Raw genomic sequence first — 17,655 nt, 5'->3', positions numbered from 1 at the left:
GTATACTCTTGGGTAATTGTTGTAGTCCATGACGCATGATTGGCCTGAGTGCTGACAAACTACGGCACGGGATTGGGCCAACCGGCATCGGGGAGCCTGAGGCCAACTCCGGCCCCCGACTTCGCTGCGGAGGACGGGCGTCACTCTCGGCGACCCGCTCCACTTTCTGTAGAGGTCAGAAGCTATTTATTCTCTTTCAATTGAGTTCTCAATTACACTTGTGCCTTGTTACCACGGACCCCATACCCCTCCAACTGCGATTATGCTTCTTTCACAAACCCGGGGGCGCATGCCCTCTGCTCTGCGGAGCCTCTCCAGGCGGTCCGCTGTCAATGTGTAAGGCGATCGAACGAAATACCCTTTCCCATTCACCGATGGCAGGTTGCTGATTTAATTTTTCTGCTAGTCGTCCCATCTCTACTACCCTCCCCAAGCAAAAGGCCTCTTCCTCTGAGGACGACAACGCTCTGAACAAGGTCTCCCGCCATGTCACACAGCCTATCTCGCAGGGTGCTTCCCAGGCCATGCTTTACGCCACGGGCCTCTCGGAGAAGGACATGGACAAGGCTCAAGTCGGTATCTCCTCCGTTTGGTATAGCGGTAACCCCTGTAACATGCATCTGCTCGATCTCAATCATCGCGTCAAGCAAGGTGTGGAAAAGGCAGGCTTGATCGGCATGCAGTTCAACACTGTTGGTGTCAGTGATGCAATCAGCATGGGTACGAAGGGTATGCGATTCTCCCTCCAGAGTCGTGATTTGATTGCCGACTCCATCGAGACTGTTATGGGTGGTCAGTGGTACGATGCCAACATCAGTATCCCGGGTTGCGACAAGAACATGCCTGGTGTGTTGATGGCCATGGGCAGAGTCAACCGGCCGAGTATCATGTTGTACGGAGGCACCATCAAGCCCGGCTGTGCTGTTACCCAAAACAATGCCGAAATCGACATCGTCTCCGCATTCCAGGCCTATGGGCAGTTTTTGAGCGGCGACATTACCGAGCCTCAGCGATTCGACATTATCCGTAACGCCTGCCCAGGAGGTGGTGCCTGTGGTGGTATGTACACGGCCAACACCATGGCCACTGCCATTGAGACCATTGGTATGACTCTCCCTGGTTCTTCTTCCAACCCCGCCGAGTCCCGCGCCAAGGACCTTGAGTGTCTGGCTGTCGGTGAGGCGATCAAGAAGCTTCTGAAGGAGGACATCCGTCCTAGGGATATTATGACCCGTCAAGCTTTCGAAAACGCCATGGTTGTGGTGAACATCACCGGTGGCTCAACCAACGCCGTGCTTCACTTGATTGCCATCGCTGATTCGGTCGGTATTAAGCTGGATATTGAGGACTTCCAGTCTGTCTCCGACCGTATTCCTTTCTTGGCTGATCTGAAGCCATCGGGCAAGTACGTCATGGCCGACATGCACAAGATTGGAGGTACTCCCGCGCTGCTCAAGTTCCTGCTCAAGGAAGGCCTCATCGATGGTTCCGGCATGACTGTCACCGGTGAGACTCTAGCCAAGAACCTCGAGAAGGTGCCCGGCTTCCCCGAAGATCAGAAGATCATCCGGCCTCTGTCCAACCCCATCAAGAAGACTGGTCACATCCAGATTCTTAAGGGATCCCTGGCTCCGGGTGGCAGTGTTGGTAAGATCACTGGCAAGGAGGGTACTTCTTTCACTGGTAAGGCACGTGTCTTCGATGATGAGGATGACTTTATCGCTGCTCTGGAGCGCGGTGAGATCAAGAAGGACGAGAAGACAGTTGTGGTCATCCGCTACACCGGACCCAAGGGTGGTCCTGGCATGCCCGGTACGTATCGAGAATGCAGATTCCTTCGTTTGACGTAGCTAATCATTAATCATGGGATAGAAATGTTGAAGCCTTCTTCTGCCCTCATGGGCTATGGCCTTGGACAGTCGGTTGCCCTCATCACTGATGGACGTTTCTCTGGCGGTTCTCACGGCTTCCTGATTGGCCACATTGTCCCTGAGGCTGCCGTTGGTGGACCCATTGGTCTCGTTCAGGATGGCGATGTCATCGTCATTGATGCCGAGAAGCGCGCTCTCGACCTCGAAGTTGACGAGGAGACTCTTGCTGAGAGACGCAAGCAATGGGAAGCCGATAAGGAGGCCGGGAAGTTGCCTCCCACTGGTTTGACCATGAGAGGAACCCTCGGCAAGTACGCCAGGTATGTTATCTCTGCCCGATAGAATACATGTGGCTTGGTCTCGGTTACTAACACGCTCCAATAGGACTGTCAAGGATGCTAGCCACGGCTGTATCACCGATGCTCTTGACTAAGTGTCAAGCTGTCGGGTGTATTTTATCATTGCGCGGGATGCCATCACCAAGCAATGCATCTTTTCCCGTCTGAGTTGATTGGGGTGGAATAAATGTCCTGGTTAATATATTGTTTTCTTTATGCTGCTTGGATAGGCGAACCAAAAGGATTGAAAAGCATTTCCTTTAATCTCATGTTGTTATTAGGAGCATTCATTAACTTGATACCTTACCAATTTCATTAATCGAGTTCTAACCGATCTCCAGTTAAGTAGGGGACAGCAATAAGGCGTCTGAATCTTCGGCTCCTATATACCCCGACTGCAAATCTTACCCAACTGTTTTACGCCACTGATCTTAGAAACAACCAATATCATCCCATCACGAATATAAGCCATTCGTAAGACACTAACTGCACTGTGAGAGACCGTGATAGTTTCGTGGAGATTTTCAGAATGCCAATCCATAAATCCATCTTTGTTCCTATGAATCAGTACCTCTTTTGCCTCGTATATGTATTGCATACTACAATGAATAACCGAATATCTTCTAGGTGAACAAACGAACTCAAGTCCCAACTATAACGATGCAGTAGAGAAATTTGCAAGGCTACCAGGGCTATCGGGTTCATTGTCGATGGTTAGTATTGCAGGCCGGGTCAGTCAGCGACATCTGGAAAGAGTTTGTGGCTAGCCTTCGTCGATTGAGCAATCTGGTATCTTGGAGTGGAGTGTTCTTCGTGGGCCCTCGTTTCTCCTTTGTTGGACTAGGATGGGAGTGCGTATTTATTTTGTTACTGTACTGGGAGGCACTGAAGGGATCTAGTTACGGCTTCTACGAGGGAATTGATTGGAGGTGGATGGCGAGGGAGTTGTGGGAACTTTGCAGTGATGGGGATCGGCGTGTTGTTGCGGCTACTGTTAGGGGGTTGGATGGGAGAAGGCTCGGGAGGGTGGTTTGTGGGGCTGTACATTGGACTAATATATTTAGATTTATGAAGTGTTAGTTTACGAGGTTCTAGGTCATGGTACTAGCAGTTGTTGGCTTAGAATGGGATTCAGCTGCATTAATGCTGATAGGGAGGTGGTTGTTGCGACCTGCGGGTGAGGTGCTCTATTCTTTCTTGATACAGGCCCATCCAGTGTTTTATGGGGTCTCCGAAGACGACATCGTGCATGATTTCGTTGGGGATTCGACAGGCTTCGATTTCATCTTTCTGGACGGCGTTTGCGCTGTGCGGGGATTTGAGAAGGGGGTCTTGCGATTGATGTCGCAGGAGGACTACGTTCCCAGCGAGGTGGAGTGTAGCTGGCGGCACACGCCAGATGGCGGGTTTGTTTTGTCTGCTGACGAAGGGATAGGTTCGACTTGTGCCAAGGGAGAACGGCGCGGGCGACAAGTAAAGGTTCAACAATGAGGTGACATAGGATTTCTCGGCCCGGGGCACGGGATCGCCTTCGTTAATGAACGCATAGAACATCGACTCTAGTGATGCCGGGGACTTCGTTGGAAACAGAGGTCTGATAGAAACTGGCGGTGCGCCGAATGTCACGCAATGGATGCTTCCGAAGAAACTAGCCAAGTGCTTCAGTTCAGACGACACGCTCGTTGAGAGCAAATGGCAGTACAGCAGACTGGCCACTGCGCCGCCGGCAGAATGGCCCGTCAGGATCAGCGAATATGACGCGCGATTGGGATCTTCGGTTAGCAGATCACGGAGATAAGCTGCGACGGAAGGGACCATTCTCTGTGCCACGGTGAGGAATCCTGCGTGGCACAGGTTGTCGGGGTCGTCGAGGAAGTTCTGTGGGGCTGTTGGCAGCGTTTTCATGTTCACGGCCCAGTCGCGGAAGCTTTGGGTTCCTCGGATTGCGAGGACGATGCTCTTGAGATCGTCTGATGCGAGTGGCTTGATTACCATTGCCTTCGTTCCCTGACGGATGTTGGCGCTCACGTAGGGGTTGGTCGTGGTGAGCTCTGCAGGCTTTTTGTAAGCTGAGCTGGAGTACTGGGCAGCTAGGCGGATGAGAGCATATGTTTGCGGTAGTCTATATTGTGAGTTTAGATCCACATGGATAGTCAAATAGAGTATATGGTTGATGCGTACATATGCACTGGAGGAAGGTGAGCCGGGAGCCGGGAGTTGTGGTACAGATAGGTCTTCGAGAAGAAACTGGGGCCCGTTGATGTCGCTTTCACCTCTCTCTCCGTCCCTGTCTTCGTGTATGAGACCTCGTCACCGTATACCGTGACTAGATATGCATGTTATTATGCATGGGCGATAAAAAAACAGACCAGACACCAATCGTCACCAGATGATGAAGGGAAAACATACCCATATCTTCCTTATCTCTGAACAATCCCTCGTCCATCGAGGTTATCATATGATCCAACTTCTTCAGCATGGTCCCATAAAGATCCACACTCGAATGCGTCACATTCGTCACATACTCGCGCATCTGTTGCTCAAGATTTATGACAGAGCTCCGCGCCTTTAATTTTGAATCGCTGGCCTTAGCCACAGTATGAGAGATTGCATTAGAGAGATCCGCATAGGACCCATATTTTGCGAGCGAGCGTCTGGCTTTTTGTTTCCGCGAGTTTGAATCCTGAATTCCATATTGGCTAGAGGGTTCGGTGGACGACCCTTCTGTGACAAGGGTCGTCCCGGAAAGACTGAGCGATGTGGTTGTGTTGTTGTCGTGACTATATATTGTTGATACCGTGGACAGAGAATGAACAGTAGACGCTGCCGTTGGGATGGTGTACAGCGAGGTGGAGCGTGTGTGCCCTACAGACGATGCTCCTTGAGCTGGTTGTAGTTTCTCTTTGCGACGTCTGAACCCCATCTTGACAGCTATGTCTTCCTCTTCATGTTATAGGCGTGGTGTGGTTGGTAATTACGCGAGTCTGGGCAAGACTGGAGAGCACATCAAGGATGAATCCACGGAAACTGGATCAGGGATCAGAAATTAAGCCTTAAAGACGGAGCTTTATGTTGTCGGTTAGCGGGGGACTTTTGATCTGCAGCTCCGCCTCGTCGCTGGAGAGTGGGGGCCAAGATTTCACTGTTTAAGGGCGCTTGCTGTGTACTACTAGTAGTAGGCTAAGGGCTGTCTTTTATAATCATCCTGTGATCAGTGCTGACAGTGTCAGGTGATCCCCTTGGTCTCCAGGTGGTTTACTCCAAGCTGTTATTGCCGCTATCATGCAGGGTCATCGGCGAGACCCGGTCGGTCGAGAATATATAGTGACTTTCTCTCCCACGGTCTGTATGTGCTTCGTTGGCGTACCAGCAAGGGTGCTGTCTCACCGCTGGCCTGTCTTTTCTGCTTTCTGCTTTCTCCTTGTTCTAGTCATTGCTGCTGGTGCGAAAGCTAGTATAGACTCAACCTACTGGGGATATCCCCCCATGATGCTACATCAGAATATACAATTTCATCACCACGTCCGTCGGGTCTTCGTCCACATTCGGACAAAATCTTTCTTCTCCGAAACCCCCAATCCAACCCGCTTGACCCTCCCCAAACGCGCTAGCGAATCTGCCACATCGTCCAACAGGGCCTTCTCGGCCCGTGTCAACTCCGCATCCTCCGTGTCCAGGGACCAATATGCACTATCCTTATCCAGTGTATCCAAATAGTTGGTATCATACGTAGACTTTCGGGTAGTGGGACCGCCCTCTCCATCAACTCCACTCACCACCCCCTCGGCAATGCGTACCCGGATACAGTGCGTGGGTTTACTGAGCAGCGTCCACAAGAAACTCACATAACTTCCGGGAAGTGGCGTCACAACATCAGCCGGGGTATACCGTAAGCTAACCGGGTAGATCTTAGTCTTGGGGGCCACGCTCAGCAGCGACGGACTGGGAGGCAGGATGCCCCGGGCGTGGTGGTCGTGCATTCGGGGAACGTGACGATAGGTCGCCCGGGATATTTCTTAACTAAGGTCGCCAGATCTACCAAGCGCGCTTTCGGGGGCGGGCTGGTGTGTGGAGTGGCAAATGCGCGCAGAATTGCTTGGAAGAGAGATATCTGTTCGACCTTTCGCGAGTTCGGGTAGGAAGCGGTGAAGACCGGGTCGAATATGGCAGCCAGGTAGACTGCGTCGATGGGAGATGTAAACGAGGAGGCAATGACGGAACCCGGGCCTGGAAGACGCGCTTGGTGTTGCTTCGATAAGGATCTGTGTTCGGCTCTTAGCCCTGTACTTTCGGTGACGTAGCCTGCAGGCGACTCACCCTTTCCTCACCCCGTCCACTTGAAGATCAATCCACCATATGCTCGGCACCCCGAGAATACACCACAAGGATGCCTTCTTCCCGAGCGATCCAATCGGAAGCCATTGTAGCACGAGGAAGTAGCTGACACAAACGAAGATAAACAGTGGAAGACGGAAAAAGAAGAGGAAGACGCGTAAAGGCAACTGAAAGCCGGCCGGTTGCGGTGGAATAGGAAGGAAAGGCGCAATTCCCGATCCTAGACGGTCCCACTAGTTAGCCTGAGCGATTACAGGGGCCAGTAATCTCACGAGATGCACACACCTCGATCTCGGAACTGAGTGAATTTCTCCATGTTTCAACGGCGGTGTTGTGTTGCGGTTACTGTGCTTTTCATGTGGCCATCCCCTGGACTGATGCACAGCTGCAATATGCGGTTGAAAGGGACTGACAGCAGGCGGCGCTGGCCAGAATCGGCTAGGGTCAAGTAATTGAGCCTCGCTGTCCTTATCGGATGTCGTGAGCGAGGCGGAGATTTCGACTTTCACATGTCGCCGAAGCCAAGCATTCCTCCGTTGCCTGAGGCAGCAATATACCGCTAACCGCATTGGGCCAGGGTTTCATGTCGACTCTACTTTTGATGGTGATACTACTAGTATACTTAGGAAACAAGCATCGTAAATTATGCATGACTCATATGGAGTTATTAATATGATAAAGAAACACCATCCCATCGCTTTTACCTCTCAGACACCACGATACCCCATTCATGCTCGGTCCGCCCATACATGATGTCGCTCAGCCAGCCCTTGATCTTACCAGTAACCTCACCGGGTCCGCCATCGGGTCCCGTAGGGATAGCGATAGCATGCTCTCGGTGCTGAATCGCCGAGACAGGGGTAATGAACCACTATATCAACATGAGCGCATGGACATTTATGACACCTAACTAGCGAAGAACAACTTACCGCTGTACCCGCAGCAAACGACTCTAGCAGTCGACCTTCCGTCTCGGCCTCGATTAGTTCACTGATGGTGTACTTGCGCTCAGTCACTTCAAACTCGTCACTTAGTCTTTCCTTTGCTAGATCCAAACAGCTGCGACGGGTAACGCCATCCAGAATGAGACGGTCATCTAACGGCGCAGTGATGATCTCCTTCTTGCCATCCTTGCGGCGCCAGATCACAAAGAAATTACTACCACCCGCCTCTGTGCACTCGCCCTGGTCTCCATATAGCCAGAGGATTTGGTGAAAGCCACGTTGCATAGCGTCTTGTGTAGCGAGTACTGACGGTCCATAATTCGCACCAACCTTGGCGTAGCCGAATCCACCTACCCAAGAACGCACCATGTCCTCTGGTGAAGTCAGAAGTCTCATTCCACCGGATGGTGTGTCTTGTCGAGGCATGTAGCTCAAGATGATGTACAGGATCGCCTGCTTGGACTTCACGAGACCGATAGTTGGCTGAGTGCCGATGAGTGTCGGTCTCAGATACAAAAAGCTTCCGGCTCTCTCCTTAGGGAGCCATTTAGCGCCGTCGACCTCGAGGAGGGCGTGGATGAGCTTTGTTATCTCGTCGGGATTGGCTTTTGGCAGGGAGATACGACTAGCAGACATATTCAAGCGGGCGGCGTTGCGATCTGGGCGGAAGACTCGGAGCTTACCGTCGTAGCCACGGTATACCTTGAGTCCCTCGAAGCACTCCGTAGCATAGTGTAAGCAGGAGGCTGTGGGCATGAGATTCAATGGACCGTAGGGTTTTAATTCCGGGGCTGACCAGCCTGTGGAGACTTTCCAGGTTGCGACGACCATGTGGTCAGTACAGATGGTTTCGTCCCCAGAATTGGCTGTTGCTTCATCAGGAACATCGCGAGGATTGGCAGTATAAGTATATGTCAGTTTGGAGGCGTCGAGGGGCTGGCCGGCCTGTTTCTCGGGGAAAGCAGGGGCATTCTGTGACTCAGTGGCGGAGGGAGCCATAATATGCGGTAGTAGTTAGCAGGGATGCTTGGGAGCTGTGCACTTGAGAAAGATAGACAATCTCCCATGTTGCAGCAGAACATATTTATAGCCCGTCATCCGACGCCAAGATGGCAGGATTTGACTATAATCCAGGATATCTTAGTTATCAGGTCACATACAACCAAGGCATATACGAATTGTGTAGATAGTATACGGACCCACATTTATGTGGGGACAAGGATGTAGGGCGTGAAAACACGCCCTCGAGAGACTTTGACCCACTTCCTCCATTCGGGGAGTTGCGAGCCCAGTCCGAAATGTGGAGTAAGGGAGTCATTAAGTTATCCTCCAATAACTATCCCGCGATAAAGCTAAGTAAGGTTTATCCAGGCCTCTCTTGGCCTTCAACTGGAAAGCTAGAGCATTTGGATGAAGAGCTCGTGAGAATGACTCATCGGAAGTGGCCAAGATGCGCGCAGGGCATACTTCGATAATCATTGATTATGGTCCTTTGGGGTTTAAGCTACACATAATGTGAGACGTCATACAATTAGCTGAGAGGTGTAGGGTCTGGCCAGATGACTATGTCTTAAGGAGTATGGGCAATAGATACGCTGTTTGGAAGAGGCCGGCTAATTGCAAATACAGCCTAGCGTCTGTTGCATTGAAAACGATTAGAGTGAGATGCGAATACGAGCTGGTCAGGTCGTGGATGAGCTCTGTTTTTCTCGGAAAGCAGCCAGCCACTGTGGGTGATCCGCAATGGTCTGGTTCCAGGGGTCCTCAGAATCAAACAGAAGACGACGTGCTTCCCGTTGGAACATCTCATCAGTAGGAACAATGCCGAGGCGTGTCTGCTCCTCTGCATAGTGGCTCAAGTGACGAGTCAGGACCTGCGTGTACGAATTCAGACCAGAGTCTTGCACTTGGAGTTGACCTAATAAATCAGGTAACTCCAACTTCTCTTGGTAATCGCCAATAGCATTGGTATCACTCTGAAAAGCGGCCCTTGACAACATCTGGGAGAAATGATCTTTAACGTGGCTATTAGTAGCGGAGAAGGGAACCATGGTTCGTGACTCGAGGTCAATCAAATAGGGTGGTACGGCATGGGTAACTTGGGCTGCAATCGAGTCGGGAAATCCATGATCTCCTTGCCAGTCAGCCATTGTTGAGCCATTACGAAAATGCAATGCTAGATGGTCGCATCTTTGAGACCACGTAATCATCTGTCGACCACAGAAGCCGCAACGAGAAGTAAAGTTGGTAGCTTCCACTTTCCAGTCGCTGATTATCGGAAGTGTATCAATGCGGTGAACAAGACGTAGATGTTGAACCAGGTGATCCTTACGTCGAAACTTGCGTTGTTGACCGTCACAAGCCCCATGATTGTGCTCCGTGAGATGCTCAGGCGTGGGATCCAGTATGCTACAATAGGCACAGTGTACTCGGCCTGTTGATGGCAACACCACCGTTCCACCAAACGGCGTGCATACCCAGGTTTCGAGATTCAAGTGAAGCGACTTCTCGTGTCGCATCCAGTCATACTTGCTCTTGAATCGATCGCAGCAAAATGTGCAGCAGAATATTCGTGGACTATCTTTTGTGGTTGATTTGTCTTTCTTTCCACGAGACTGCGTCTTCCGAACGCGATCATTCGTCTTCTTTCGGGAGGATTCGTGGCTACCGCTTGACCTTCCAGAGCGAGCTGACTGTCGCGAAGATGCACTCACACCACTCTCAGCACTAGTCGTCGAAGCAGCTCGAGATCCTGATTGACGGTATGTTTGGAAAGCGTCGACTGATCCAAGATCGGAGATGCCTTGCTGATGCTCAACTGCCGCGAAGCTTTCGTTTGCTAGCCGTTCGGACCACGAGTGCTGAACTGCATCTCTGATGGCAGATAACGGAGCAGGTTCGTCTTCTGGAGGTGATTCCTGCCAGCGCCTGAGGGGGTCTGGGGAGCGGATACTCGTCGGGACGAACATCGGCACAGCCTGTTTTTCATGCTTGTTGATCATGTACCTGCTCCTGCGGCGGGGGAGACTTCGCTGCCCTTCCAGAAAAGCTGCATTGCACGGCGCCTGTGGAGTTTGCAGTGAATATCTCTCGTTTCCAGTTGGAGCTGATAGTGAAGGAACATTAGAGAATGTAGCTGGATGGCGGTCACCATGGGCGTAGTCTTCTGTAAGCGAGCTGGTTTCGCCATTTGGTGGTACCTGCTGACTGATAGAGGTCCCATCGGTAAGATAAGACGCAGTGGGGTCAAAAGCGCTAGGAGTCGTATAATTCACGGTGTTCCCATCGATGAAGAATGGCTCTGCATTGGCAGAGATAAGATAGGATTCAGGTTCAGGCAACACATTTTCTGGAAGGGCAACAGAAGTATCAACGGCCCCAAATGGATTGTTGTTACCGGGAAGCCCCGATAAAGTAAAAAGATCAACCACTAGTAAGAATCCGTTAACTCAAGAATTAACGGTATGGCGCTAGACATACGATAGCTTGTATCTAGGGGGCCCAACGTTCCCACGGTTGACAAGGTCTGACTCGGTGATGGCGGTCTGTGGGGGAGGGAATGGTCCATAGTATCTCTGTGGGCCGTATATTAAAAGAGCTTAGATAGCCACCTGGTGGACTAATTAACTAACGGGATGTGCTGGCCCCCTGGTCCCAAGCGTGTTCGTACTAAAGGAGCAGTCCTTTCGCCACTAGAAGAAAAGTGGGCGGTGCGATTGATTATATAATTATTTCCTTTCCATTTCCGAACTAAACTATGATCTAAAGAAGGCAAACTTTTGGTCTATGTCTAAGCGCTAAATGGTCCAAATCTTCATTACTCGTGATTTTCTTCATCCCTTCATGAGGTAGTATATCCCTGCGCCGCTCTTTGGGCAAATTTGCTGTTTTCACGGATCCAACTCCCGTACTTGATGAACACAAACGGGATGATAGCCATCGCTATGGCAAAGAATCCCAATAGCGAGCTAGCCCAGTTGATGCCTAGCTTGGTGTACATGGGTGTAGTGGCCAAGGGAAGACACACGGCAAATATGGACCGTAATGTACTCGCCGCTGCGGACGCCGAAGCCGAGTACTGCTTATAAGCATCGGTCAGATAATTAAGGAGTGCGATGAAGATCAAAAGATAGCCGAATCCGAAGAAAACTCCGGACATCATGGGCATGACGGGATGAATGGAAGATCTTGACGACCAGCCGAGCCAGAAGAGCGCGATGGGAATTGCGGGCGATGCGATGCAAGCGAGTGGTAATCGGCGATACTCTTCCACTTTGGCCCATGCTAACCCGTTTTTCAAGGCCCTGGTGTGGTACGAGCTGTATAAACAGAAAAGCACAAATGCAAGGATTGACCCCGGCAAAACTGTATATCTTGTTAGGGTTCGCGCATTATGGAATATGTGACGTGGATGCAACATACTTGGAAGAAAGGCTAAACCTGCCACGCCTGGTGTCATCCCATATAGCCCTGGCGACAGACTGCAGTTAGCGACAATTTCTGAAAGGCTCGACCGTGGAGATGTATGTACCTTGGAAAACGATGGGGTATGCTTGGAAGAACAAATACAGGATGGAGTAGATCAAAGCCAAGTACATCGAACAACAGAATACAATCGGCTCTTGAACGATCATAGTGAAGGGACGACTGAGAACGACCCCAATGCTATCCGACAGTTTGGGTTCATACAAGTGAGGTTTGACTGCTTCCGAGTCAATTCGGCTTTGACCCAAAGCCTTTTCGTGTGCACGAGTTAAAACTGGCATGTACGTCTCAGGTATTACAAGTACGAGAGGAAAACCAACACCTCCGATGATGAAGCCTGCCCAGAATGTCCATCTCCAAGATACAGTGGAGACGAACCCCGAAATGATAGGTCCCAAGAGAGGCGGAAATGTCGTAGCGAACATGAATATCGACATCACCATTCCACGCTGGTGAGGATCGTTGTATATGTCGGAGAATAGGCCACCAAGCACCGCATTCGGCGCTGAGCTCCCAAACCACAAAGGAAACGGAAGATCAGAAGAGCTGGGAAAGTTGGGGCCAATGCACATGCCATGGTAAAGAGGTTATATATGGCAAAGGTGGTAACCAAGATAGGTTTCCGGCCAAAGCGCTCGCTCAAAGGACCAAATATGAGAGGCCCGATGGCAAACCCAGCCATGTAGAGTGAAGTGGGGAGCACCATCTTCAAGTCGTCTTGTGGGATACTAAAATAGTCGGCAATAGCATCATGTGCACCCGATGGCAGGGAAGAACCTAGGGAGCTGTTGAAGACGAAGTATATCCCTGCAACGACGATGTGAACTTTGCGAGCCTTAAAGCACGGCACGAGTTAATTTACTGTCTCCTTGTAGAACCGATCTGAAACCCGAATTGTGAAATTACGAGGCTTGGGCTAGAAGAAAACCTATGACTTACCAGAGAAAAGTCAAACGGACGCACCATACTCTTCCGTGAGACTGAAGGTCTCAAAGGGTTCTTTGGAGAGACCTCTGGACTATCGCAAGTCTTGCGCAACTCAGAATCCGGTTGGGAGCCCATATTGCATCTAAACCTGACCACCTCGTCTTTGGAAGTTGTTTTAGGCTCTATTCCCTATTTTATTTCTCAGGAGCCTGAAAAAAAACGGGTGGAGAACTCGGCCTTCGTTCCGAGTTCGCTGGGACCGCTAGAGAGACAGGAGTCACAGGGACATGGTGGACTAATAGTATTCAGCAATTATGACACCATAAATAACATCTCAATTGCTTATAAATACAGGACTTAATATGTCCATGTAGAATTTTCATTGGTAGGGCTCGAGTTGCTTCTACTTATTGGCTATGATCTACGGGCTACACGTTCAAGAAGGATGATTACTTGGAAGAATACTTGGAAGAATACCTAGAAGAAACTCTAGGAGGGCCGGAAAAAAGAATAAAGAAAAAGAGCTTTTTTTCCCTTAGTGAGATAGTCAGACCCATCGAATTAATAATGTAAAAGGTATAGCGTAGGGCGCAAAAATTAAGAGTCTGCTTCTTTGTCCACGCCCTACGTTATACCTGACGCGGTCACTGGTTCAGCAAACCCTGACCTTCTCCACTATCGGCACCGAGTGGAGTCAACCATCAACTTCTCGGTAAAGGCTCAACTTGCCGGGTCTAAGTACCCGGGTCTAAGACTCTAGGTATCCGGTCCGAGTCTGGCATATTGTCCACCGCGAATTCTCGTCCAGTATATAATTCCTCGACCAATGACAACTAATACTCACTGAAACTAGCGCGTGGGTCGTTTGATACGTTCTCCTCTAGGGGGCCGATATTCATGCATACCCCATGGGCCATGGCTTCAAGGCAGGCGAGGAACTACCTCAGGTACATACATACGCCAGCTAGAGCGAGAACTTCGAGGGTCCCATTGGCATATGAGTTACACACTCCGAAACACTCCAACCGTATACAATCAGATTTAACCAATCGAAACCCTATAATATTCCTACATGGATTCCTCGGGTCCAAGCGCGAAAACAGGGGTGTAGGCAAGTATGTCTCTCTATCGTAAACAGTTGCCTTCCGACCACTTCAGTGTAGCGCTGACAATCTTCTCGTGAAGGATATTGGCCCACGATCTCTCGCGGCAAGTCTTCTGCCTGGTATGTTTATCTTTCAAGCAACGCCTGGTGCATGAGCGATTGACGGATATCTAGGATCTTCGGAACCATGGCGATTCCGGTCATCACCCGAAACATGACTATACGGAAATGGCAATAGACGTTAAGCACTTCATCACAACCCATGGACTGAATAATGCAACATTGATCGGTCACTCAATGTAAGGAACCAACCTCGGCAGGTTGCCTTATTCATGCATACCAAGCACATATTAATTCTCGTCTATAGGGGGGCCAAAACCGCCTTAACGCTTGCACTTCAGTCCCCAGATCTGATATCCAAGGTCATCGCTATCGACAACTGTCCCATCCACCTAGACCTAACAGAAGAGTTTCCGAGGTATCTTAGGGCTATGGAAGAAGTAGAGGACGCACGAGTCAAAAGCCATCAAGAAGGGGACAAGATCTTGAGCAGATATGAGGAGGTATGCACTGCGCTCGTTTTGTTCCTCCGAAACGAGCTTCTTTCTAACAATTGCACCTAGTCCCCGTCCGTGAGGTTATGGTTACTGAGTAATTTTGTTCGAGAACGTGACTCCCCACATCTGAAGCTCCGTGTTCCTTTAGATGTCCTGACGACTGCCATCGGTCCGTTGGGGGATTTTCCACACAAGGACAAACCTGTTCAGTTCCCCAAACCCGCGTTGTTCCTTCGAGCCCTGCAGAGTCATTATATACCGGAGAGTTCGTTCCCCATTATTTCGTCTTTCTTCCCTCAGTCGCGCATTGTAAATATAGATTGTGGACACTGGATTGTTCAGGAACGGCCTGAGGAATTCAGAAAGGGTAAGTTGATACCTTGCGGCTCTTATGTGTAGGAACTGCTAACTTTAAGATAGCTGTTGTCCAGTTCTTGCAGGATAAAGACCGAGTTGATTAGCCTGTGAATTGCGATACGAGATTAGCTTCTGATATCCATCTGTTTTCGTCGATACACTTGTCATGCTCTTGATTCAACAACTAATACTATAAGCTTTCAATAATACTATACTTGGGTAGGGTTGTCTATACGTATTACTTATATCTACCATACAAACTCACATAATTTGTTTCCATCTTCTTGCCCATTCACTCATCCAGCCAAGAATAACCCTGTTGTTCTAACCACGAAATGTTGAAGCTTCAAACGGAAAAAGTTCCTCTCTCTAGCTCCAGTTAAACTCTGGCTTAAGCAGCGACCTTCTTGTCCTCCACACTTTCCCCTCCAGAGTCTCCTTTAGCCCCCTGCTTAGTCGTTTCCACTGTCAGTGTTGCTGAGTGTGTCCCCACATCCTGCGGTGCTTCTTGCCCGTTCAAACTCCCTTCGCACTTCCCCTCCTCAAAAGCCTGCTGACCATCTCTTTCTTTAGGCGGAAGGTTCTTCTTCACACTGCACCACTCCATACCAAAAGCGCCCAACACAGAAAGACAGGCCATAATAAGACCGACCTGAAAACACGTGCGCAGAGAGTCGTTATAGGCCTCCCTAGTCATGGCGAGATTCTCAGCTGGGACGCGATTAAGGAACTCGGTGGCGCCCGTACTCTGGATTAGCTGAGGACTGATGCCCGAGATGTCGGCAAGGCGGTGTGCTAACTGGTTGAAGAGTACATTCTGGCCAACCGAGGCGAAAACGGAGCCGAAGAGCTGCTGACCGAAGAACATGAGAGATGCGCCGATGGCCACGTCCTTGCGCGATAGCACCGTCTGTGCGGCCAGGTTGGGTGCCTGGGAGCAGGAGCCAATGCCGAAGCCGTATATGATCTGGAAGCCGATCCATTTCCCCTCAGATGTGTTTATTCCGAGGGTAGTGAGTAACCCAGTGCCGATCGCTGTGAGGCATACGCCGAAGATCATGAAGGGCGTGTAATATCCGATGCGGGAGACTAGTTGGCCGGTGATTATGGATGCCACAACAACGGGCATTAACATGGGAAGCAGGTGGATACCGCTGTCGACAGCCGAGACACCTTTAATGGCCTGAAACCATATCGGAAGATAGTATACTGGCATCTCTGGGGTTAGAATGCCACCATGTTCTTCGTTCAAAAATATCGGCTTACCGAAGAGATTCATGTGTGCACCGAGGCAAGAGCTCGCCCAGAATCCGGACACGATGCTGCGCTGGATGAAGATGCGCGGTGGTAGTATGGCCTGTTCTGGCTTCCAGACCTGGATCAGGACAAAGGCAATCAGAAGCACAAAGGCAAGTACAAGTAACGCTATAATGCGCCGTTCACTCCACTAGATGTGGTCAGTTCTACTGGGTCGAGGCAGGGAGGCATTATGAACAGACACTCACAGCATATATGGTACCACCCCACTGTAAAGCCAAACACAGGCAGATAACTCCTGGAAGGAGGGCGAACATACCCAAGACATTGAGCTGCCGCAGTTTGTCTTTCAAAGGTATCCTTAGGTCCGGACGGTCAGGCACTTGGAGCAAGAGGGAAACTAGTACTAGAACCACGCCTCCCAAGGGGAGGTTGATATAAAAGCACCACCTCCAGGTTACGTTTGTAGTGAAAGCACCGCCGACTAGAGGACCGGTCACAGAAGAGATAGCAAATACAGCACCAAATATTCCCTGGTACTTCGGCCGTTTATGCAGCGGAACAGCGTGGACAATGACGACGATCTAGGTTCCGTCGAGTGAGCAAGCCAGTGAAAACTAACGGGATATCTTATACAAAAACTTACGACACCAGAGAGAATGCCTCCCCCTCCCAGGCCTGCGATGGCCCTGCCAAGTATGAAAGCGACCGAGTTTGGTGCGGCGCCGCAGAGGGCCGAACCAGCTTCGAACAGAAGGATGGATGTTACAAAGATGGGTTTGACATTGAAGACGGTGTATATCTTTCCAAAAACTAGCTGGAAGGCACAGTTGGTGAGTAAGTACGCTGTGCCATACCAGCCAATATCTCTCGCCGAGTTAAACTCATTGGTGATCTGGGGAATAGCGGTAGAGACAATAAGGCGGTCCTAAGATAGTCAGCCTACAGGTCCAGAGAAAACTTGTACTTTGGGAATGCTAAATCACCAGAGAAACTAGGAACATGCCAACAAAAATGGACATCAACAATAGGGCAAGCTTGAGACCCGCGGGATAGGCGATGTCTTCTGTGTTGCACTTGCCATCCTCCCGACTAATGGGAGGCTGCTGCTCGCCGTTTGGTGAAGATCGAGCATGATAGACATGGAATAGGTTAGGCATGACAGAAAACTTATTTAGTGGTCTGGTGGGTGAGAATTTAAAGGGCATGAGAATGTTGCTTCGCTATGCCGATATGGATTCGCTTCTCGGGGCACAGACTTTGTATTTTCGCCTCCGAGCCCCGAGAAAGTCAATCTTCTCTATCACCACCACCACCACCACCACCCTTGGGGTTTCTCGAATGCCTTTAAGCGCGACGTAAATGATGAAAAGATCCTCAGTACCAGGCAACCTTGAGCCAGGTAATAGTCTCAAGAGCTACTCATGCTTGGCTTGTCGGCAGCGCAAGGTTAAATGCGACCGGTGCACTCCCTGCTCT

General features: G+C 50.3%; 8 protein-coding genes across 8 annotated transcripts; 2 read left to right on the top strand and 6 right to left on the bottom strand.

The window, feature by feature from the left end:
* Positions 1 to 262: 262 nt before the first annotated feature.
* ilv3 (dihydroxy-acid dehydratase ILV3) lies at positions 263 to 2,304 on the top strand (the record flags this gene model as incomplete). The annotated part of the gene is made up of 4 exons (XM_022527286.1): positions 263 to 336; positions 407 to 1,812; positions 1,873 to 2,191; positions 2,256 to 2,304. The coding sequence occupies 4 exons, from the start codon at positions 263 to 265 to the stop codon at positions 2,302 to 2,304; spliced, it is 1,848 nt and encodes a 615-aa protein (XP_022394838.1).
* A 1,045-nt stretch (positions 2,305 to 3,349) lies between these two features.
* Positions 3,350 to 5,132, bottom strand: ABOM_000155 (lipase family protein; the record flags this gene model as incomplete). Its single annotated transcript, XM_022527285.1, has 3 exons — positions 3,350 to 4,331; positions 4,391 to 4,535; positions 4,619 to 5,132. 3 exons carry the CDS (start codon positions 5,130 to 5,132, stop codon positions 3,350 to 3,352), a joined length of 1,641 nt encoding a protein of 546 aa, XP_022394835.1.
* Positions 5,133 to 5,724: 592 nt separating this feature from the next.
* On the bottom strand, positions 5,725 to 6,860 carry ABOM_000154 (lysophosphatidic acid acyltransferase LOA1; the record flags this gene model as incomplete). Its single annotated transcript, XM_022527284.1, has 4 exons — positions 5,725 to 6,123; positions 6,153 to 6,471; positions 6,527 to 6,764; positions 6,830 to 6,860. The coding sequence occupies 4 exons, from the start codon at positions 6,858 to 6,860 to the stop codon at positions 5,725 to 5,727; spliced, it is 987 nt and encodes a 328-aa protein (XP_022394836.1).
* A 384-nt stretch (positions 6,861 to 7,244) lies between these two features.
* ABOM_000153 (branched-chain amino acid aminotransferase) lies at positions 7,245 to 8,487 on the bottom strand (the record flags this gene model as incomplete). Its single annotated transcript, XM_022527283.1, has 2 exons — positions 7,245 to 7,415; positions 7,474 to 8,487. 2 exons carry the CDS (start codon positions 8,485 to 8,487, stop codon positions 7,245 to 7,247), a joined length of 1,185 nt encoding a protein of 394 aa, XP_022394841.1.
* A 683-nt stretch (positions 8,488 to 9,170) lies between these two features.
* ABOM_000152 (C2H2-type zinc finger protein) lies at positions 9,171 to 11,056 on the bottom strand (the record flags this gene model as incomplete). The annotated part of the gene is made up of 2 exons (XM_022527282.1): positions 9,171 to 10,918; positions 10,969 to 11,056. The coding sequence occupies 2 exons, from the start codon at positions 11,054 to 11,056 to the stop codon at positions 9,171 to 9,173; spliced, it is 1,836 nt and encodes a 611-aa protein (XP_022394842.1).
* Positions 11,057 to 11,329: 273 nt separating this feature from the next.
* ABOM_000151 (MFS transporter) lies at positions 11,330 to 13,035 on the bottom strand (the record flags this gene model as incomplete). The annotated part of the gene is made up of 5 exons (XM_022527281.1): positions 11,330 to 11,853; positions 11,911 to 11,958; positions 12,020 to 12,478; positions 12,544 to 12,808; positions 12,913 to 13,035. The coding sequence occupies 5 exons, from the start codon at positions 13,033 to 13,035 to the stop codon at positions 11,330 to 11,332; spliced, it is 1,419 nt and encodes a 472-aa protein (XP_022394839.1).
* A 937-nt stretch (positions 13,036 to 13,972) lies between these two features.
* ABOM_000150 (putative alpha/beta hydrolase) lies at positions 13,973 to 15,023 on the top strand (the record flags this gene model as incomplete). Its single annotated transcript, XM_022527280.1, has 6 exons — positions 13,973 to 14,007; positions 14,086 to 14,125; positions 14,180 to 14,304; positions 14,373 to 14,568; positions 14,629 to 14,929; positions 14,983 to 15,023. The coding sequence occupies 6 exons, from the start codon at positions 13,973 to 13,975 to the stop codon at positions 15,021 to 15,023; spliced, it is 738 nt and encodes a 245-aa protein (XP_022394840.1).
* Positions 15,024 to 15,310: 287 nt separating this feature from the next.
* On the bottom strand, positions 15,311 to 17,336 carry ABOM_000149 (MDR family MFS transporter; the record flags this gene model as incomplete). The annotated part of the gene is made up of 4 exons (XM_022527279.1): positions 15,311 to 16,366; positions 16,425 to 16,760; positions 16,823 to 17,104; positions 17,163 to 17,336. 4 exons carry the CDS (start codon positions 17,334 to 17,336, stop codon positions 15,311 to 15,313), a joined length of 1,848 nt encoding a protein of 615 aa, XP_022395053.1.
* Between the last annotated feature and the right edge of the window lie 319 nt (positions 17,337 to 17,655).

This window comes from Aspergillus bombycis (assembly GCF_001792695.1).
Source record: "Aspergillus bombycis strain NRRL26010 chromosome Unknown contig00001, whole genome shotgun sequence".
Classification (NCBI taxonomy): domain Eukaryota; kingdom Fungi; phylum Ascomycota; class Eurotiomycetes; order Eurotiales; family Aspergillaceae; genus Aspergillus; species Aspergillus bombycis.
Note: the sequence above shows the minus strand (reverse complement) of the source record. Positions and strands in the feature narration are given on the sequence as shown.